The sequence below is a fragment of the Pollachius pollachius genome (genome assembly GCF_949987615.1).
Source record: "Pollachius pollachius genome assembly, chromosome: 5".
Classification (NCBI taxonomy): Eukaryota; Metazoa; Chordata; class Actinopteri; order Gadiformes; family Gadidae; genus Pollachius; species Pollachius pollachius.
The window spans coordinates 13,437,709-13,460,880 of NC_136938.1; the positions used below are offsets into that span (position 1 = coordinate 13,437,709).

General features: G+C 40.3%; 1 protein-coding gene across 3 annotated transcripts; it reads left to right on the forward strand.

Annotated features, from left to right (window-relative positions):
* The first annotated feature begins 1,685 nt into the window (after positions 1-1,685).
* On the forward strand, positions 1,686-22,859 carry dync1li2 (dynein, cytoplasmic 1, light intermediate chain 2). 3 transcript variants are annotated; one of them, XM_079736992.1, is made up of 13 exons: positions 1,686-1,812; positions 3,011-3,084; positions 3,294-3,410; positions 3,500-3,730; positions 9,645-9,808; positions 13,980-14,073; positions 14,514-14,649; positions 15,533-15,644; positions 15,786-15,845; positions 15,959-16,003; positions 16,357-16,474; positions 18,210-18,347; positions 19,750-22,859. In XM_079736992.1, the coding sequence occupies exons 1-13, from the start codon at positions 1,742-1,744 to the stop codon at positions 19,860-19,862; spliced, it is 1,473 nt and encodes a 490-aa protein (XP_079593118.1). In that variant the 5' UTR covers positions 1,686-1,741; the 3' UTR covers positions 19,863-22,859. The 3 variants fall into 3 exon arrangements, with proteins under 3 accessions (XP_079593118.1, XP_079593120.1, XP_079593119.1); XM_079736994.1 differs by having other exon boundaries at positions 19,755-22,859; XM_079736993.1 differs by having other exon boundaries at positions 18,213-18,347.
* The last annotated feature ends 313 nt before the right edge of the window (positions 22,860-23,172 follow it).

Consider the following 23,172-nt stretch of genomic DNA (forward strand, 5'->3'; position numbering starts at 1 on the left):
TCCTTATCATTTGAGCTTATTTATATATTATTATTATTATTATTATTATTATTATTATTATTATTATTATTATTATTATTATAATTCAAACAATAACCCATGTTTAATAATGTTATTTGAAACTTAACGCAACCCCTCAGGAATTGAATGCAAACATTGCAGAGTATACCAGTGGGTCTAAGCTGTGTTGATGCACAAGGAATGTATATTATGTTTGTAAAAAGGCTGGGGTAGATGCTCAGTTCATTTAATCTTCACTCATTGCTTACTTTTTAATTTCACAAAGCACCAGAAACAAAAAACGTATCCCCATATCAAATTAAATTCCTTTGCACTGACAAATGATGGGCTTTTTCCCCTGTCAAATACAAACAGACTCAGGCCCAAAGACTGATGCAGACAACCAGTCTATGAGCATTAGAGCTGGTTCACATTTCTCACACAGTCTTGACAAGCTCACCAACGGCTGTGCTGATGGCTTATCTTTGGTGTCTGTCTTAATGCGCTAATTTCTTGATAACATCAACATTGAAAAGTATACTTGGATGATTCTATTGCCTAGTGTCTGAGGGAATAAGCACTGCTATGACCACCGGCAAACTTTCACTATTATTTAAGTGTATCGGGTAATGGGGGTAAATTGCATGACCTAGGGGATATTGCTTGCAACTGCAACAACATAGCATAATCCATACAGATAATAATCCATTCTAGTTTATCAAACCAAATACTTTACAGATTTTACATAACTAGGCCAAAAAATTGGCAAAGCTGATAGTGTTATTCCGAACAAATAACAATTGTGCTATCATAATATCCAAAGTTATCCAGCGAAATCGGTATATATTAAAGTTTAGGACACTTTTGTTCCAAGTTTCAAGTTCTAAAAGTGCTAAATAATATACGAAAATAAAGAATATAAGTCATATATCTGTACACATGTTTTCTGAAATGATTGTATGTTTTAAATTCGTATATATACTGTATATATATATATATATATATATATATATATATATATATATATATATATATATATATATATGAAGAAAAAACATATATATGCATGAATGGATGTAAATTCGGTTGGAAACCGCATATATCCTACAATAACTGTACTATGAAGTTAAAGGAGAAGTGTGTGTGAGTGTGTGTGTGTGTGTGTGTGTGTGTGTGTGCGTGCGCGTGAATCATTATTACTTAATTATTTATTAACAGGTAAAATGATTATATTAGATGCTTAAGGCCTCATCCCCAGTGAAATTCAGTTTAACAGCAGCACACATTCTAAAATAAAGATCTACAAACAAGATAGAATATAAGAATATACAACACAAAAGCATGGTGTGCGTGTGTGCACATACAGTGTACATAAAAGCTATATAGATACGTGTTTTTTGTTAAATGGCAATAATATAAATATACAGCGCAGTCAAAAGAGAAATAAGGAAAAAAAATCAAGTTTGCGTGTATAATGGAGTGTGCGTGCAAACGTGTGTTCCAAAATGTGCACGTGTAACTCAATTTATTGTAAAAAGAAGTGAGATTAATATAAGTCACATATCCTTACAGAACACGAGTCACGTCCCTTCTCTAGGAGGTGCACTCTTGCAGAATAGGAGTTACATCTCTTTTGTAGTAGGAGGTGCGTCCTACAGAATAGGAGTCACATCTCTTATGTAGGAGGTGCCAGCAGGAGCCGCCTAGTAGGGCCCTTCCTCTGTGGCGCTAGAGAGAGAAGATGGCTCCCGTTTTGGACAAGCAGCTCCCGACCGACAACGGTGCCGAGGACGAAGAAGGACAGAGTCTCTGGTGAACTGGACATTTCATTTAAGACCGCAATGCTTATCAGAGTTATTGTTATTTACGAAAATCACACCAGTGGCAGGGTTGTGCTTCGTCACATCGGGTTTGTTGTTCGTCAGTAAGCTACTGCCGGCTAGCTAGTAGCTAGCTAGCATCACAGCTATGGTTAGCAGTAGCTACAAACTGTCGGTTTCATTGCTACCAGTAACTCCTAAACGACTGTTCCGTGTCTAGCCGTAGTTACTAACTGAGTGCTCTGCTAGCTCACTTCGTTCCAAGGCGTCCTCATCTCGGGACGGAACTCCAGGACAGGATGCTCCAAGTGAGCGTTATTGGCGACAGAGAGGGCTGGGTTTTGTGTTTAGAGGCGAGAGGTACTTCCGATAGAGGGATATCCGTCACCGTTACATGTTTTTGAGATGGAGCTGTCATAATGTCTGACAAAAAACCCATTTGATCTTCCTTTCGTTGTTTTTCTTATAATTGTATTTCTTATTATTATAGCTGAGGGGACTTATCTACATACATAGCGCATAAGAAGTAAGAGACCGGAAATTACTTTGCTGTGGACCGGATAAGCTACATTTCGTGAATCTCTACACGGAGGCTAACCATGCTAACCGCCCGCGAAGTGTGTCCTACATTAGCTACCGATTCACCTGGTGTTTGACAGTTGCTGTTTAGATGTAATTTGGACATAACACTGTCATCGACTTTATCTCGTATGTATATAATTGTTTTGAATGGTAGCTTTTGAATTAGTGACCGTATTTTAAGGTTGCATTGTTAAACCTTTAAGAGTAAGAGTGGCTAACTTTTAAATTGACAAGCTAATGCCTGCGCTGAAAAGGTTGATGGATATCTGGTCAGATGTCAGGCAGTAGAGTGAAGATCCATTTCTTTAGTGACCATTAGGTCGGCAGTTGTTAATCTATTTTGCATTTTGTCAAGCAATTGCATAGATTCAACTTATTTCCTGCTTGTGGAGTACGCTAATTTTACACGACCTAGCTGTCAATCAATTTTTTTATTCGATATATTATTATATAGTTTTTGTTCATGTTTGTCTGTATCAATGCATCACGACAGGTTAATTTTATGTTAAAGCTTGCCAGCTAAATATAGTCTGACTGACGTTGCCAAATTGCTTAGACATGTTGAACCTTAAATTACTTTTACTATGCATTTTCTTCTTGTCTTGCAGGTCTGAAATACTGAGCGACGTTTCAACTCGTTCTAGTTCAAAGTTGCCATCAGGGAAAAACATACTGGTGTTTGGTATGTGTCAAATAGTAGGGTCAAATTCATCATTGAAACAGAACTGAAAATCATACAAGCAAAGGGCAGTAATGAAAATAAAAATAAACTAAATGAAAAATTAGGCTAAGCATAATTGCTTTATTTGTCACTTAAAATGCCAAATTTTTGAGCAATACTTTTCTTATGTTTTAGATGCATTTCCTTTAGGTATTGTTTTTTTTTTTCAGGTGAGGATGGATCAGGTAAAACGTCGCTCATGTCCAAACTCCAAGGAGGCGATTACAACAAGAAAGGTCGTGGTTTGGAATACCTTTATTTAAACGTCCACGACGAAGACCGAGATGGTTAGTGTGACTTTTAAAACTCTTACAATGTCCAAAAAGTCCAATATCAGTGTTGTTTGGCAAACTTATCTCTTGTTATATATCTTCAGACCCGACTCGGTGTAATGTGTGGATCCTGGATGGGGATCTGTACCACAAGGGTCTGCTGAAGTTTGCCGTGACAGCCCAGACACTAGCAAACAGCCTGGCCTTGTTCGTGGTGGACATGTCCCGGCCCTGGAGCATCATGGAGTCTTTGCAGAAGTGGGCAAGTGTCCTGCGAGACCACGTGGACAAGCTGAAGATATCGGCTGAGCACATGAGGGAGCTGGAGCAGAAGAGTAAGAAATGCTGAATAACCTTTATATTGTCTAGAAGAGCAGTCGTTGCCGACTTGTTTTTCTTTCCCTTTTTGGAATTGTTGAAAGTTTCCATCATTTTAACCGGTTAACACCTTTACATTTACATTAAGGGCATTTAGCAGACGCTTTTATCCAAAGCGACTTGCAATATAATATCTGCCTCTTATTTTAAGTGTTCAGAAATGTATCCTAAAATCTCTATTGCTTATTATAATTCTGCTATCTCAGATGACCCCAGTGGTGTCTATTGGAATGGCATTCTCTGATGGATGAAGTGTGTTTCAGTTTCTAGACTTGTTGGTTTGACCTTTTTAAGAAACTTTTGAGTGAAAAGACCTCGTGTTACGTTGGCTGAGCATTCAAGTGGTGTTAGATTTCCTCTCCTCTCTTTGTTACTACTACCACTCCTCCCCCCCCCCCCCCCCCCCCCCATATTTGTTTAAGCAGGAAGTTATGGGATGCTTACGGATGTTTGTATGAGATCGTATGACCCTAATTATTCCACAAGCTTAATGGAACAATAAAAGAAGGGTAGGCACACGGCCGCAGTGAAGACGTGTTCCATAAGAAACAATGTGCCCGCAGCTAGCTGTGTGCTGATTTGCCACGATCTTTATTGATATGGGAAACACGGATGGGATAGATGGTGGTTTTGTCTTTGAAGCTGTTGTGCACGTAGTCCTGGATGTTTCTGGGTCATGCTGCAGAGCCCATGATGCTCAGCTGGGTGTGTAAGCTAAAGGCGAGTTCTGCTTATCACTAGCCTGCTATCTCTAGCTGAAGAAGGGCTCTATTGTGCTCCAAAAGGTCCCCGCTATTTTCCTCGGGTCTGGGGGCATTCTAAAGCAGCTGGCTTCTATGTTTATCTGGGTTTATGGCTAAATATTCTTCTGCTGGTGCAACATAAAGTTGCTTTATACTCGTACCCCTGGCAGTCCAAGTGTGTCTCAACATGAATTTATATAGGTTAAATATAATGGATATTATCTGTTATTGTGGGGTAATTGACCAAAGTGATACTTGTGTTTTAGACTATACAAATGGATTCTTCCTCAGCAATGGAAGTAATTAGGCCTGATTCAGCTCTTGAATCTCTTCTTTATAACAACTACCATGTACGGGACAATCTCAGTCATTTCTGTGGGTTCATCCACTAGATTATGAATTATGTTATTGGTCATGTTTATTTTCTTGTGGTGGCCTATGTTGATCTCTTAAGGAGAAGTAATATTAATTATTATTATAAGGGGTCCTAAGAAAAACGTAGGAACCCCATTGTATTTGTTGTATTATTATTTATTTATTCCTGACTGGCAGACTTGTAGAACTCGTCAAATGAGTTGGGGAATCAAAAGATGTGCCAGAATAACACATGTGGTTCTATAAGGTTCAAGGTTCAAAAGCTTTATTTGTCCGACATGTTGCCATATAAGAAAATTGTCTTTGATTGAAGGCATTCTGTACTCTAATTGTGTGTATGTGGTGCTTGTGTAAGAAGTATGTTGTGTGTGTGTGTATTGCCTTGGGTATGAAGGATTTTGTATAGAGCGATTTTTTTTTTTTTTTTTTCGGGCTAGAGGCACTCTGTAACAAGTCCTGGAAGTTCAGCATTTCAACAGGCTGCAATTCCCACTAGGAAGGTGCAAAATGCAGGAAAGCTTGTTATACATGCACCATTTGTCATGATGAACAACTTTCAAATCACAACCCATACGGTCAGACCATTTGGACTTAATGCAATAGAGCGTTGTTGAATTGTGCAATCCTTATAGAGCTCAGTGACCACCCCCCTTTTTTAACAGCTCTGGTTCGAGATGTAAATTTCCCATTTGTTTTCACCCTTGACTTTTTTTTTAATCGTTACATAAAGAGTTCTAAAGCTGGAACCAAGCCAATTGTTCGTCAAGGTAATCGTGACCATCAAACCTTTCATTCGGGGCAATTTTTCTTTTGAAAAACGGACGAAAGGGCAAAGGTACAAGACTACATTATTTTTGTGAACAAGAATAACCCCCATAAAATGGGGGTTATTCTAACCCCTCCCATTAATCCCATAAAATATTGCTGACTTTTTCGCAATGGTTACAGCACTATAGTTTAGCACATTTCTTGCATCTTATAACCTTTTGGGTGTGTTTGTGTGTGTGTGTGTGTTTCATTTCATATAGTGTATAGCGTTGTCATCGACATGGTTCGTTCCTGACTGTAATCATTGAGTAACAACGTTACTCATTTTAATGTGTGAATTCAGTCTCATTCCAGTTACGTATCTATTCAACATGTATTCTGCTTTTATACTACCCAAATTACTAAGAAGCACTGCTAGTGCTATGTCATATTTTTATTTTATTTTTATCATATATTCTATATCTTATCTTTTCAACACATACAGCTCATTTTCTGTACAGCCCTTACAAAAACTCTAACTTTCTATTCATCTCAGGGAAATCATGTTTGCTGTGGTAAGCAATCGTGTTTAGTTCAGCAGTCATCGACGACGTAAAATATGTTTTTCTACCAACATTTAACTTCTGGCTTCTTAGGAGCATATACCATCGTTTCACAATATAACGGTGGTACGTATACTTTGGATGGTTACGACGATGGGTTTTAAAGGTTGTGTCAGCGATGTTATGCTGAAACATAAATGATCACATTCATCTGATCTTTCCTCACGATCCGCTATCTGCCCGCCCCATAAGCAGGCCGACAAAAAATTATCTCTAGGCAGCCTATGCTCCGAGATCGTACACAAAAAAAAAGGTTCTACCAACCACTCAAAACCAAAATAAATGGTATTACAACCAATCACCGACTATGGGTGGGGTTTGTGGGGTTTTATGCTGTGTTCATGATAGTTTTTACTGGATGCACGAAACACGGAAGGGAGGGGCAAGCTGGCTCCGTTTGTTTGGGATCTCGCTTCAAATACCAACAGAAGTGGCGTCACCCAACATCGCTGATACAACCTTTAATCAAAACATCTATGGAGAAAATGAATGAGATTTTTACTTCCAGAACCACACTGTTGCGCTCTATGGCTACAACTTTACCAAAAACCCACAATCCAACAGATGTGGTGCCGGAACTGGTAAAAGCTACAATCAAGTACCAGGTGACTGTGGAACTATATAATGATGCATTCATAGCAATAAGGCCAAAGACCTCAGAGAGATCCATTTTAAAGTGACATATATGCATATCGCCGTTGTTTAAACAGCAGTCAAAAACGCGTAGGCCCGGCTGTCGAATATTGCTACAAAGAGTATATTCCATAGTATACCGGTACCCATGCCAAATTTCAAGTCGATCTGAAAAGAAAATCCTTACTGAACCGTTGCCTCTCACCAACGCAGGCTGGGCCTTAAAGCGGTACACCTGTAATTTTTCAAAGGTCAGTTTTGACAGTGGGCTTTGACACAGTATGCTTTAGAAACATGGCTGGTGATTGTTTTGATATGTTAACTTCCGGTAAACCAGTTTTTAAGGCATAGCAATGGCATATTACCACACTGACTCGGCTCACCATACCTCTACGTACGGAAGACTTCTATTTCTCAAAATTCTCTAATCTGCCCTTGGAAGTCTACGTGTCCATGGAGTGTAGTGCTATTGTGACTCTTTGCCATGGGGTCGCTGGTTTATGTCCAACCTCAACCAACCATTCTGTAAGACATGGAATGACATCAAATTATTTTACCATCATGTATTAGGCCAACACCATACTCATAATCATACGGTCATAATTAGGACTGGTTGCTTGCAACTACATTTTTAATTGTATTTTAATGGTTCAAACTAAAACTGCCTGGTTAGCATATATTTCACAGTGAATTCATTGAAAAAGAAACATGTAGATTTCTCCATTTATTTATTTTGAGCAGTGTACGGTAGGAGTGGGAAAAATAATAGATTCTTCTATGCATTTTTCTTTTGATTAAATTTGTTCGCCTGCTGCAACATTCTTTTCGCCAAAGAAGGATAATTTGAGTAATTTTAAAATTATTAATTATTGTTTTTTGTTTATTGGCCAATCTGATTTGTCTTGACGTGATTGTGATTCAGCATACGCATAGCATGCACGCAAACTCACAGCCAGACAGAAGAACAACGAACAAGTTCTTATTCTTATTGACTAAGAGCAGCTTTTTCTTTAATGACATAGAAAACAAAGATTAGAAGAAAAGAGAACTGAATCTGTTCATTTTTTACATACTTCCATAGTGTGTTGTAATGCAAGCTGCATTGATTATTGCATTGTTCATAGAAAGTCATATTTGTGACAAAAGCTTTTTCTGTAATAAAATATTAGATAAGGTAATTCTAATTCATCTGTTAATGGTTTTAATGATCATCACAAAAGTAAGGAGTTATTAGCAACCTCTGAGTAGCAAACTCAGATGTATATTTTCTTTTTGTTGAAAATCCTGCATGGAAATGTGCATTAATCGAGATGCATCTCAATAAATAATCGAATCGTTGACCTCGGAATTGAATCGTGAAGTGCCATGCGATTCCCACCTCTAGTGTACTGTATCTCAGCACTGAAGACGGATTTTTGGAGGCTTATCTTCTCGTTTGACCAGTCAGTCAGTCGGTCGGTCAGTGAGTCAGGGGAAGGGAACACAGTCCAATGGCTAAGTGTACAGACTATAGCGGCTTTGGAGTGTAGTCTGTTGTGTCTGTACTACTTTTTACATGAACTATCCTTCTGAGTGATATTATTTTACCCCTTTAACTGCTAGCCACTAACTTGAGTCCAGTGCAGGAGAATCTAAAATGCATTTGTTTCCGAAACCAGTGTGTATACATGGCAAGTACATCCGTTCAAAACTACACTTTGACCTCACTTAATCTGTGGCCCAACCTTAAGAACACTATACCCCTATGAACCAATGACAAGAAGTCCATTAACTAGTCCTCATCCATACTTATTCCATCTCATATTAACAGATGCATAAAAGTTGTTCACTTTTGAAGTTCTTGTCCTGGTTAAGGCTGCTCTTTTCATTGGTTGTGAAGTGCTGTGTCTGTGTGTTGTCTGCTTGAGGTATTCCTGCTCAGTTGCCACTTGAGCCCTTCCCTACACTCTTCGTCCCCTGCATTCCCCCTCAGAGTCTCAATGGTGACGCATGGGACTCTGAGGGCATAACGCCTGGTACTAGATCCTCTCTGGTCCTCGTACCCACTCTGCATTCCCTAGCCATCTGAGAAAGAAGTCATCACTTCCTGAATCTAAGCTCCGCCCACTTCTATGCAGCCCATTATGTAAACCACAGTCCACCTATTTGGATCTCTGAACACTCAACAATACGACTGTTGACTGTCTAGTTTTCTGTTTCGATTTTAACCTAAATCCCTCCTGAAATCAGGGTCTTGAGGAGGAAAATGTTAACAACTTTATTGTCCTTTATGGGGTCAAAGTTGTGTTGTCTAACACACTGTAATATATTAACAGATAAGTTGGGAACAGGATACCGGTTGGTAGAACCAATGGTCGACCAACCTATGATACAACTGGGTGGAGACTCCTACTTCTGATGTCCGTATGGGTTCGATTTTGAAATGTCTCCTACTGGCTTATCAACGTACGGGTCAACTAAAAGCAATTTTTTTATATATCAAAAATGCACCATCAAATAGCTACAGATATTTATATGTTGGCATCTCCTGCAACCCTATATGTATCAGGTGATACTCTGTGTAGGTCAGTTGTTGTTCAACACTGCAGTTAATGCTACAGATAAGGTGGTTGTTGCTGTTGTTAATGATATCATTGTTTTGTATACATGTTCTGTTTGCTATGGGGATCCTAAAACAAATTGAAATATGTAAAGTGTTTTGAGTTATTTTTGAGTTACCAGTTCCCCCTTTGCTCTTGCCTGCCCCCTAGTGATGAAGGCCTTCCAGGACTACGCGGAGCCAGAGGATGTTAACCAGGCGTCATCACAGAGACGAGCCCAACCAGGATCCGATGGAGAGGACGTTGTGCTACCGCTAGGAGAGAACACGCTTACACACAACCTGGGGATCCCTGTGCTAATAGTTTGCTCAAAGGTGAGTGGAGGGTAACTATTTCAACATTGGAAAATGGAGGATCAGGTTTTGGTGCTGTAGACTGCTGCTGTCATCCAAAAATATGTATACTTATCAAAGCTTTAAATAATCTTGTTGCGTTGTCTTCAATTTTTACAAGCATACATTTCTCTGTGCGTTTATCTGTGTTTAGCAAATGAGTGTGTAAGAGAGGAATAACAATAGTTTTGCTGCAATGGTGTGGACGTTTTCTTCTGAGATGACAGTGGTTACCGATAAGACAAAAAGAAAAACTGAAAGGAAATTTAGTGTCTTTCCCTGCCTGAATGTGAGCCAGCGGAGACCAATGGAATGAAGCGTGGCTCATGCTTGCATGCAGAAGGTAAGCATTAAAAGTACTTTCACTACTAATATGCCATTCCAAACATCTAATAAATTGCCCTCTAGATATAAAACCAACATATAATCGTTTGAAATGGCATCTATTAAGAAAGTATTTTTAATGCTTAATGAAAGTGCAAAGAGTGCAGAGTGAGGTTGAAAATACGTTTTAGTAAAGCCATATATCTTAAGACATAAAGAATTGTGAAATGGCTTAAATCAAGTTGAGGGATTTTAATAGTCTAAATGGAGTCGTGTGTGTGTGTGTGTGTGTGTGTGTGTGTAAACTTGGTATAATATTGACCAAATTCCTTCACATCTGGTTGATCGAAATAAAATGCTGAGTCTCAACTTTAATGTGAAACTTTGTTTGTGTAGATGGCATGACGTAAAAAATATATAGCATAGCATTTAGCTTCTACCAGGATTACAACGGATATGTAGCAATCACCTAGCCTCTAGCCATATAAACGGGGGTCCCCACACACACTAACAAACGCAGCCCCTGTGGTGTTCGAGCCCAGAGGGCTGCATGCAAACACCAACGCCCGATATATAACAATTATGGAAGAAAATCTGTGCCATTGGATTTTGAAAAGAAAAAGCCATTGAATTCTAAGCACTGAATATTTATGCATTGAAATAACGTATCTGTTTTTTTTGCCTCTGAATATAACTTTAACATTTTCAACAAGTCATTTTGATCTTTATTTTTCAATGTTAAAAAAATCTAAATCAAATATTCAATGTTAAAAAATTCAACTTAAATATTTTCAACGTTCACAAATTCAACATGCCAAAGTCACCTTCAAAATTCAATGTATGAAATTCAGTGTTAACATCCAGGGAACCAAGGAAGAGCAATCTATCCTAGATGCTTGATCGCGGTCAAGCAAGGAGAGCGGGAATAAGAGCGTCCCTCGCTGGTTCTTTCTTTCTTGATACAAACGTTAATTCTAAAGAGCATTTTACACAGTAGCCTATAATAGGAAATGCTCAATGGTAAGTCAACGTCATTAAACACTGACTGTAGCTTTTAATGGGGAGAGAAGCAACGGGAGTGGACCTTACTAAACGCCCTATCCATTGTATCGGTCTGTATAATGCTAATCAACTTAAATAAAATGTATTTATTAAGCACATTTAATATCTTATCTTTATGTTTTTGTTATAATGCACACCGTTTTAGTTTTTTTACTGCAGTATGAAATAATCAATGAACTATTGCCTGTATGTGAAGTGTGTGTGTGTGATTGCAGTGACTTAGCTGGATTTAAATGCAGCGTAAGGGTAATTTAGTGGGTTAAGGAGCCCAATTTATTAGTGCTCTGCTCCCCACTGTGGAATGAGAGCGCAGAGCCGACAGTATTGGGCATCTGAAGCGGCAGCAGCTTGTACTTCCAGTGGAAGCACGGCGTGCCTCTGGAAGAAGCGCCCGACAGCAACCTGCTTTTAATTTGTATCAATCCACTCGCTGCGGAATAGTGCTGGCTCTGCGCGCTCGTTGCGCTCTCGTTATGACACCACAGAGTCATCAACCGTTTTGCTCCAGCCACTTAACGTGCACCCGGTGTCACAAAATGAATACCCCCAATCCGAGTGATCGATGACGATACAAACGTTAAGTTTTAAGCTCGTCCATGTTTCCGCACGTCCCCCGATGTTAACGCTGAATTTCATACATTGAATTTTGCAGCTGACTTTGTTATGTTGAATTTAGCGACGTTGAAAATATTTAAGTTGAATTTTTTAACATTAAAATTTTGATTTTTAATTTTTTAACATTGAAAAATAAAGCTAAAAATGATTTATTAAATTCAGAGGCAGAAAATCCAGATACATTATTTCAATGCATAATTATTCAGTACTTAGAATTCAATGGCATTTCATTTTCAAAATCCGATGGCACAGATTTACTTACATAACAATCAAATCGATTTAATCATTTTACCGCCAGTGAAACAAGAAGCTTGACATTGTGTTTCTAGGTTAAATATTTATGTGGTTAAGCTCCACGGCATCAGAAATGGTTAGCATTTTTGGCCACCTTGACTAAAGCGTGTGACATCATCACACTCTACCCTCAATGTAAGTCAATGAGACAAACAGAAAATATGCAAAGCAGGCATGAAATTAAACTCTTGCTTCCGAAAAAAGTATAAATTACATCGAAATTCTGTTTAGATATATTTGAAGATAGAAGTGTGTTGATTTGTTGATTTGTAGTGTGTATGTTTGAACGATGTTTAACGGTTAAAAATTGACCAAGTTGCTAACTCTGAAGAAGTTGAAATGTCAGAATGTAAGGTTTTAAAAGTTGGATATTTAAAAAAACTATAAATTACTTTAGAATGAAAAATAGTAGTGACCGATTCAAAGCTTATATGAACATTTTAAAATTGGACTGGAGTTTCTGAAAAATTGTGGAAGGAGTATCGTCCCAAAATTTGTAGAGAATGATGAAGAAAGAAAGAATATAGCCTAACTGTGTGTTCACACCAAACGCGAAGGGCCGACACGATTCCATACAAACTCAACATAGAGACATCTGGCAAATTTTTTGCTAGAGAAAACCTGCGACAAGATTTGCTTTGCAGCGCGTTTGCGACTCCCGGAGCTCTATATATAATAGTATATAATATAATTGTATATATAATCATATATAATTGTATACATAATATCACGGCAAAAAGCTCTGTGTGCCTCCGGATGGCCGTAGGGCGGCCATCTCGTAGGGATTGGGCTTCGCGGGTTTTTTTTTACCAGTTGCTTTGGTTACCGGTCTTGTGTGTTCCAAAGGTTTATTAGGTATCTAATAAATCGCTGTCTAATCAATACTTCATTCACTGCCTCTTCCGTTGTCATTACAATATTATGAATAGACTGCAACGGGTTCTCCGACGTCTCTCCCTCTTCCACAACAGGTAGAGACATGCAATGGTGGTTATCTTGGCCATGGTTGAGAATGAATTGGCATGAAGCACCGTTGGCGGTCAAAAGATGTGGCGCGCCAAATTCGCCTGAGAACTTGCACAGTGACAGATTATGATTTGTCTTGCGACAAAACTCGGGCAACAACGTGAACGGGCGACAAATGTGTCTTTTGGTGTGAACGCAGCATAAGAAGAACAATAGTCGAGCGCTGCATGCAGCACTCACCTAATTATGATGTTGTAGGGAAAACACCAACACGGGTGGCAGGGATTCAAAGGTAATTTTCTGCTAGACTAGCTACATTGCCGCCTTTTTTGAAAGTAGCTGGCCAAACGAGCCTTTGCCTTGTTAACAGCAAGCCACTCTGGCTCAGCAGCAGCTGGTGGAATTGACACTGCCCCTTCTGCATGTTCGGCCACCAGCCTCCAATTTTGCAGCAGCTCACATACTTGTGTTTTGAAGCGGGGATCAAGGCGGAAGTCTTATCAAGCAGGTCCTCTGGTCATGTCATCGTACTTCTCATTTAGGTATTCGAGAATTCCCTCCTTGATGGCAGTTGTTAGGGGTGTGACGCTTCAGAACCGGCTCAATAAAAAGCAACACTGGCTTTTAAAAGCCAGTGTTGCTGGCTTTTAATGTAAAGGATGCGAGCTCCTTTACATATAAAACTACAAAACACAATTGCTGTATCATCAATCCATTTGACTCTTTCTCCTGCTCGCCCTCTCTCCCACTTCTCCCTTTCTCCCACTTATGCACTCCTGCTCTCGCCTCTTTTCAATTTCCATCCCTCTCCTTCTTTCTTTTGCTCTGTCTCGTGCTCTGTCTCTCTTTCTCTCTGTCGTTTCCTCACCAATTTCTCCCTGTGTCCCCGCAGTGTGATGCTGTGGGCGTGCTGGAGAAGGAGCACGACTACAGGGAGGAGCACTTTGACTTCCTCCAGTCTCACATCCGGAGGTTCTGCTTGAACTGTATCCTTCAATATTTCCTCCCGATCCTCCTCCTTACTTCTTCTCTCCTCTTTAGCCTTAGAGAGCAGTTCTGCCTGCAGGTGTGACTTGCACTAAACACATTTATCATGAGCAGGCAAAACTATCTCTTCATAGAAGATGGGATCAAATTTATTTATCACAGAATTGATAATAAATAATAAAAATATGCAGAAAAAACATATTAATGAGTAATAAATTACATGTAAATGTGAACATTGACAGTAGAGATGTATAACTTATTGACTACCTAAACTAGATTATCAACATGGCAGTCGTCCTAAGAAATATTGCCTCAGACCTTTACATTTAAAAGATAATTAGAGATTTAACATAGCTAGCAATGATTGATTATTATTATAGCTCTTCACCTCACCCGTAGTCCGTGTTCAAAGCGTTCCACCCATAACCCTGCTCCCCAGACGGTGCCGGACTCATCTACACCTCGGTTAAAGAGGAGAAGAACCTGGACTTGCTCCATAAATACATCCTCCACAAGATCTACGAATTCCAGTTCTCCAGCCCCGCCCTGGTGGTGGAGAAGGACGCCGTGTTCATGTGAGTCTGGTTAGGTCGATGGTAAGAAGTGCAATGGGAGCCATAATGAACTGATCTCATGGTAGCAATGCAACTGAGATCAGGACCTAAAAGATTCTCCACATGCCAGGTGTAGATTTTTACAAGTCGGTTTTTTATTCACCACTTCAATGTCAGCTCTGACTGTCCTGATTGTCAGCAATAAACAATGTAGTGCAGTGCTGGGTTGTAAGGTAATTTATTCCCAGGTTGCATTGATGCCATTGAAAAAAAATAAATAATAATAATACAAAAATGTACTGGTCGTGCTGCGCCATAGCCTGGCTCTTGCCAGACCAAGCTCCATCGTAGATTGCACGTTGGTCTGGGGAAGCTGCTGTCATTTTCTTCAGCACAAGAGGCGTGATCAACGGGCCTAGTTCAACTGACTCTGTACGCTATTGGATGCTTGCCGTCGCCATTGTGTTAAACCAGCCAATAGCGCGCCAGGGGGAAAAGCCAGCTTGGTCAAGGGCTTCCGAGAATACGTATCGAAACTAGAAAGAAATGTATTGCTCTTCTCCAGACCCTTGTGCAGGGCGAACTCAAATCGCCGGCAGAATGGGTGGGGCTACCCAGTCTACCTGCGCCATGCTCCTTCAGTCATTTCAACACAGGCCTGTGGACATTCTGTCTTTTTTTTACTCAGCCATTTTGAAACTGCAACTGTTTTATTGTAATATCACTAAACAAAAATATCAAATTAATATAAAAGATCAGGAGTTAGTGCGGTGTTGAAGCAGTCAATGGCTTTCACTTGGTTACGGCATAGCTTTAATGTACTGCAGGTCGCACACCTGCTGCTTTTCTTAACGTTAAATAACCTTAATCTTTAAGAAACTCATACCCGCCTCGTCTCTTTCAGTCCCGCCGGGTGGGACAACGAGAAGAAGATCGGGATTCTGCACGAGAACTTTACGACAGTCCGACCCGAGGATCCCTTCGAAGACTTCATCATTAAACCTCCGGTTCGAAAGGTAGTAAAATAAGAACAAGTACTTCAAGTAGAAACTACTCTCTAAACACACAATACTTCTTTGTGTTTTGGAGAGTTGGGACTGCTTGTTGCTGTAGCAACCTCGTGCCCACGTGTTGATGCCTGTTCTCCTCTTAACCAGCTAGTCCACGACAAGGAGATAAACGCTGAAGACGAGCAAGTGTTCCTGATGAAGCAGCAGGTGTGTTCTCCTGCTCATCTCTCTCTCCACAACATGGAAAACATTATTCCCATCCTTCTCATGTTCTCAACAAGGCAGCAATATGTACCGGTAATATTTATTTTTTTCTAAAGTCTCTTCTAGCAAAACAACCAGCCACACCAACACGAGGAGCCAATGTAAGTCTTTCATCACATCCCACTAGGGTTGAATAAAATGCAAATCCCTTTGTGAGCTTTGTGTCTTCTAAACTGCCAACAAATGACCCTTCTTCTTACTCATTTCTGACTCACTTTTCAAAAAGAATTATAGATATTTGAAGATAAATATTTTATAAATATTTATTTTTACTCAGCCACTGTATTCCGCAAAAGGTCTTGATGACAAGTTAGTGGTATGCCTAAATTCAAAGATTTTGAACCACTGCTTTAGTCTACGTTATCTGTACACTCGAACCCTGTGCGTCTGTACACTCGAACTCTATGCAGCTGTACACTCGGACACTGTGTATCTCTACCTGTATGTTCTGCAGGAGTCTCCGGGGCGGACGTCGTCCTCTTCCCCCAGGCCTACGGTTCGGTCTGGGCAGCCCAGCAGCAATAGTGGATCCCCCATGACTAACGTTAAAAAGCCAGATCCAAACATGAAGGGTAAGCTCTGATATCTGTACACACCATTTACTCTTTACTACAACAACTTACTCTGGCTTTGCTGTAGAACACATAAGCCAGTTGCCCTTTATACTACAGATTTGGTTGGAGTGGAGAACCAGGAGATTAAGATACTCCATTTTACTTGAGTAATCCCAGACAGGAAATGTGCAGCAGAAAGTACAGGACAGTTTTGGAATCAAAGAGATTTGTTAAATACATTTTTTAAATGCAAAAAGATATATGTAACTTATGTATACACAATAGTAGTAGAAGAGTAGTAGAAATGTAGATGCAAAAATATATCTTGGTATTTCTGCACTCATAATGGAGGAAGGCATACCATATTACACTTTCTAATGTTGTTTTATCCAAAGCGACTATAAAATGAGGCTGAGAAAAACCACAGCATAGAACACAATTGGAGCAGCTACAAGAAAGTTCTAGTGCGGCACAAGCTAGATAAAAACAACTGGAGAGAGTGCAGAGTATTCATTTAAATCATAAATATAGGGTAAATCACTTATATATTTTTGTATCTGAGGTTAATGGACTGCATTTATGTAGCGCTTTTCTAGCCGGTGGCCACTCAAAGCGCTTTACAATATAGCCTAACATTCACCTATTCTTACAAACATTCACACACAAAAGGCGGTGTCAACCATGCAAGGAGATAGCCGGCTCGTCAGACACAGAGCTGAAAAGCTGACTCTAAACGATAACTTCTTGGCAAGCGCTCCCTTGCTCGCTCCAAAGCCTGTTCCTCGTGGTTAGAGCGTGGCAGGGGTCCGGGGCATTCCTGTCTGCGTAGGAGTTCTTGAACCATGTTTAATTGAAGGGCTGCTACCCCGTGGCTACTAGTGGTCTACATTTGTGCTGCTATAAGCACAGAAGTTATGAAAATGGGCTGAACGGGGAGTTTGTGGATGATGCAGTTGATCCTTGGTGAAATCACACCCGAATCATGGGGGAAAGTCGTTACGCTAATGGTTTTGTGCTGATACATACTGAACCGTCTCTATACTAACGGGTTTGGAGCCGCTCCCTTGTGGTCCCGCTATTGTTGATCGTCAGGCTTAGTCTGGCTGTCTTTATTTTTCGCCAAGGAAATTGTTGTCACCATTTCTGTTATAATTTGGAAAATAATAAGAGAACATAAAATATAAGTACAAATATAAACACAAAAAAGTTAGCGATTATTGTTTCACCTGGTTAAATCAAGTTACCAAAAGAATATTTTGGGATAGTCTGTAAATGTTTTCCCTGAGGACTCGTGGGAAGCCCCCCTTCTCCCCCCCCAGACTGGGCTCATGGCCCAGGAATGGCTGTGGAACCGTCCACCACTCAACACGCCGCCAGCTGGCTTAAAAATACACACACTGCTCTTAAGTGGCTTTTAACTCCTAAAGGGCATTTTAGCATTGATTTCACACACTAACAATTTAGCCCTTGTGGTTTTTACTTATTTTCAGTATCATAATGTGAATAGGTAGGTTACCCATACATGACATTTATATTGTTATATTGGTGAAAGGTTTACAATATATATTTATTTTTACCTACACAATTTAAAAAAAACAACCGAACAGTAATTCAAATGTGTACAACTTCTAAATTGTCGCGGCAGCGTTTTCCCTCCAGGATTATATGACTCTGACTAAAGGTGTGCTGTCTTCATTCACTCACCACTGGGAGCATGTGTCAAACCAAGCTGCCTTTGTGTCATGTTGTCCAGTAGGGGCCGCTGCCAATGAAGGAGTGCTGGCTAACTTCTTCAACAGCCTGCTGAGTAAAAAGACCGGGTCCCCAGGAAGCCCCGGTGGGGGGGCCCCAGCAGCCGGGCCAGGAGTTCAGGGCTCTGCCAAAAAAACAGGTACAGCTTCCGCGACCCCTGACCCCCGCTCAGCTCCTCCTCTTCAGTAGGGCGCTCTGCCAGCTCCTCCGGGGTACATGGCTGCTCATCAAGGCTCCTTCCAGGCAGTTCATATTGAAGAGATCATCTTTAAGGTGGTGTAGTGCTTAGGGGGTTCGACAGCAAACTGGAAGGTTCTGGGTAAGAACCCCAACGTCCAGTTAATAGTTGCAAGCAAGTAAATAAACAGTGCACACTGAGAGTCCAGAGCTGATGACATAGTTAACCACTATCTGTGTTGTGAAAGCACTTTGGTCACTGTGGTTCTAAAATAATATGAATAGCAAATTAATAATAATACAGAGGATCTACCATTAAACGGTTACAGTCCCCATCTGTCAATTAGGTAAATGTTGCCTTTGTGGTGGGGATTCCCACCATGTGGGTTTTATGAGGCACATATGTTTTGGGGAGTGGGTGAGGGAGTTGGACACCGGTTCTCTGGAGGTCTCTCTCTGAAGGAGTGATGACATCATCGTCATAGTTTAACCACCTAGTCCCTGAGTGTGGAACATCTGGACGGACTTGGGGAAAGGCCTGTATGCTCTAATCATTTATTAATCCACCATCATGCAACCAAGGCCTATCCCCACCCTCTCTGCACATGCTTCAAAGCCCTCCTCCCCAGCTTAATGTTTGACTTCCATGTTGTTAGGTGGCGCAGATGAGCCCCAACAGCTTTATCCTAGTCTAACTTGTGAGTTTAAACTGAGTTTGCTGCCATCTAATTGTTGAATAAAAGGGAATGGCCTCACTCTGCTATTTTCTAATCTAGGAGTACTGCTTCATCCGTTGGTGTGAGACCATCTGCAATTGTCTGCAGCATGAACTCCCAGAAAAGGAAGCACCATTCACGACACCGGTGTACGATATAGTGTAACAAATCAGACCAGGAACAGTGTTTTTTGCTTAAACAAAGAATGCGTATGAAAGATTTCTCTTTTTATCAGAAAATAGCCGAGCTTGACGGTTCACCTCTAAAGTATTCTTGGCACAGTGAGGTTGTTATTGGTATTGGTAGGTATTTACAGCTAGATGGCAGCAAGCCCACCAATTTGTCCTAGTGTTGCTATTGTCATTAGTCGAGTTGCTCTTCAACTCGCCTATTGGCTCTAGTACTCGCATGGATTAATTTGCCTCTAAGATCTAGCCAATAGGAAATGCATGACATCACGCCCCCCCTCATTGGTTTCCTCATCGTGTTTTTGTTGCATGCGTGTCTAACCGGCCTGCATGGCTCAAGCATTTAGCCACATCAGCATCATCGGCAGCACCCATCGCCCAAGACGAGCGTCTCCGTTCCCGATGAGCAAGGCAGACGCTACAGGAGGTTACTCTCTTGTTTCTCTCCTCTCCTTCCAAGGGCAGAAGCCGGGTTTGACTGACGTGCAGGCGGAACTGGACAGGATGACCAGCAAGCCACAGACCATGGTTACTGTCAACAACGTCCCACCTCCCACGGAGAACCAGGCGTGAAGGCACACTTGCGCAGCCGCTGAAATTTCCCTCTGCATTTATTCTCATATACACCATAGCATAAACACAAACTGCTGCACACCACTAAATGCCCCCCCCCCCCAGTCACAAAATGTTGCTCTCACCAAATGCTGCTCTGACGGTAGAGAGAGATGTTTACAGAGATGGAGAGAGAGGCAGAGATATGGAGAGAGAAATTCAGAGATACTGAGGTGAAAAGAAGGTCTAGGGAGAAAGAGAATGGCTAGGGAGAATGAGATTGAGACATTCTTGGCATAGAGTGATGGTTTCAAGTATTTTCGTGACTAACTGACGAGTAATGATGTGACGCACAGGGTACCATCAGCTGCGGTACCACCGTCTCCCCAAAACCTGGTTGCAACCCCCTTTACCTGGGCCTCAACCCCTTCCCCCTGCTCGCTTAAAGCCTGAAACCAACAGCTTCCTTGTTGTAGGGTCACATCAAGGAAGGAACTTCAATGGGTTGTAATTAGAAGATATTAAAACTTGAAATATATTCTCCTAGAAAAATTATTACGAGTAATTCCCAGGCGTATATAGTCGGGGATATATGAAATATACTGATTGTATTTATACAAAGGTCCATCGTAACACGTTGACTACACTACTAAGGAGAAGAAGTGATTGCACGCTATAGAAGTGTTGGCACATGTCTACACCCAACACGTAGGATCTGTAAATTACATGACAACCCTGTTCTCAAACGTTGGCTTGACTTTGTATAAAATGCAACTCTTGATCCAAATGATGAAGATGAGGTCTTTTTGACGACACAAGACTGTTAAAATAGCAACTGCAGCGCTTCTCTTGGCTACAGGCGTGCAAGCGTATGTTTGACTTTGTCTGTGTTTTGAATGTGTGTGAGTGTACTTGTGAGTCGGGGCAGTATCTTTTCTTAAAGAGACCTCCTAAGTGCCTGGCACACTGAGCAGGTTGTGTCCTCGTACAGGGTTTGCACTGTAGCACCAGCGGCTTATGAATTTCCCTCTTTCTTTATTTTTATTTTCTCCATTTCTCGTCCAACTAATTTATTTGATTATTTTGCATTTACTTTATGTATGCGGTAATAAGCCTGTGGTCTCTGACCAATACAAAAAAGGTTAAAGTGTGCGTTGCTTGGTTCAAGTAGGTGATGCAGCAATATTTGCCTTTATTATAAACCTACGATTGTGGTCTTGACTGTAAGGTTATCAGGCTGCTATTGGTCTGGCTTAGACTACGAGCTGTAGTGCATCTTGTTCCCCTTGATTTTCGTTTACTGTGGTTTTTGTACCACTTACTTTGTGGCAAAAGCAAAGTGAAATTGACTTAGTATAGTTGAGCAAAGCTCTTGCCCATGAAATGTCTGCCGGATGGTGTGTGAAAGTGTCCAAACTGTCCTTTAAACATTCCCTTTCTCTACAGGATGCACAGCTTCTTTCATATGGGAATCCTGTTAAGCATTTATGGGTTATTTTATTGTCTTTGCTTCTCTAGTGCCCCACTTATTTTGTACCAATTGTTTTTGCCAAAATTGTACCTTCATTGCTCGAGGCTTCTTGATTAAGCAGTTAACCAGCCTTTTATTCCTGTACTCTACGCTCCAAACCTGAGTCCTGTTTTAGAAGCTCGACAAAATGAATAAACCGGCAACTTGTGCCTCGGCTGATTAGGCCTTTGAAGTCATTTTTAAAGGGTTGCTTATTAGTTATTTCATATAAATCAATGTGTATATAATCAGTATTTACCTGGAAAATATCAATGATCTATAATATCACAATACCTTATTTTTTTCAATTGCCAGTGCAAGGCCCTACTCATAAGGTGATATTACTAGGCCTGGGGGGGAAATAACCTGTTTTCCATTCAGAACCGAAGAATAAACTGGAAAATGGGTTGACTGAGAAACACATGACTTTCTTCATCCCAACATGATCATCACAGCAGACATTTTTATTTTCCCCATTGAGAAACCATTCCGAATATTACCTGTTGAAACGCTTAACTTAACCCGTTTTTTGTTTCAACAGGTTATATGTTCATGTAGAGCTGATTAATTGCTATGCTTTCTTATGTGTTTACGGTTTAAAGGAAAATGGAACTGGGTCTTGTGTACCTGGTTTTGTTAATTTTGCAGTGCAAGGGAATAACCACAAGATCTTGTTGGTCAACCACATAATGCTATAATCAGATCTGTTGATTTCATGTCCAATTTCTTCATGAATAACTCCACAAAGGGGTTGAAGGGATTTAAAAGCACATAATGGCTGTATTTGATTGTTATAAGCCTGAATATGCACGTTTGCCCTCCTGCTTTGCCTCTAAATATACTATACTAACATCAATCCATTTAGATATTTGCAACAAACTAAATATTCTACATTAACTGTTTAAAATATTGTAATATAGCCGTAGTTGTTAACTTATTCATAATGACTGCACAGGCAACAGGGAATGGTGAATCATTTGTATAAATACCTTTTTTGTTTTAATCAGGAAAGTATATTACTCCAGCTGCGTTTGAATTCATATTTTTCAGCATTTGTTTTTTTGGAAAACTACTATATAAACCAAACCCCATATGTTAACCAGGTCCTTAAGGAGTTTGAAATTTGTTTTTGGCCGAAACTTTTGATCCACCTGATACCATAATGAACCAAACTTTTCAACATGCCTTAACCATTATCGAGTAGTTCTACGGTTAGGGAGAAATAGGGCGTTTTGACCTTTTGAGTGATCAGAGGAATGGGTTTCCAAGCTGCTTGCGAACCTGCTTGATTTCACATGTTTGTGTGAGATAAAATTGCTATTCTGCATCTTAATTGCAGCAACGTGACCTTAACTGTTGATTGCAGCGTACACCCTCGGGAGGTGTGTGTGGTTTTTATTTTAGCGTTGAGTAGCAGCTATGTGAAACCTCTAGCTTCATGTGCCGACCAGGATAAAGAACCTGTCTGTCTGCCCCCGCTTTAATAAAAAAAACAATACCTGAAATCATTTGCTGTGCTTCTGACTCTTTATTTTCCTTTAATGTTTACTAGGCCTCTTATCTGATCACAAAGGCTCTTTATATAGATATAGTCAAACTGCTGAATACATTGGAATTGCTACTTAACTGTTCTATAATCACCCCACCTAATAAGTCTAGGCCCACAAAGTTGCAGCAATGCTTAATCAGTTGCATCAAAGTGCACTTGATACAATTCTTTAGTCTCCATTAATTATGTCATTAATTATAAATAATTAGTGTAAGTTAACCAAAAGCCCGCTAGAGGACAGTAAAGCCATCGATGGATTTCATAAGCGAAAC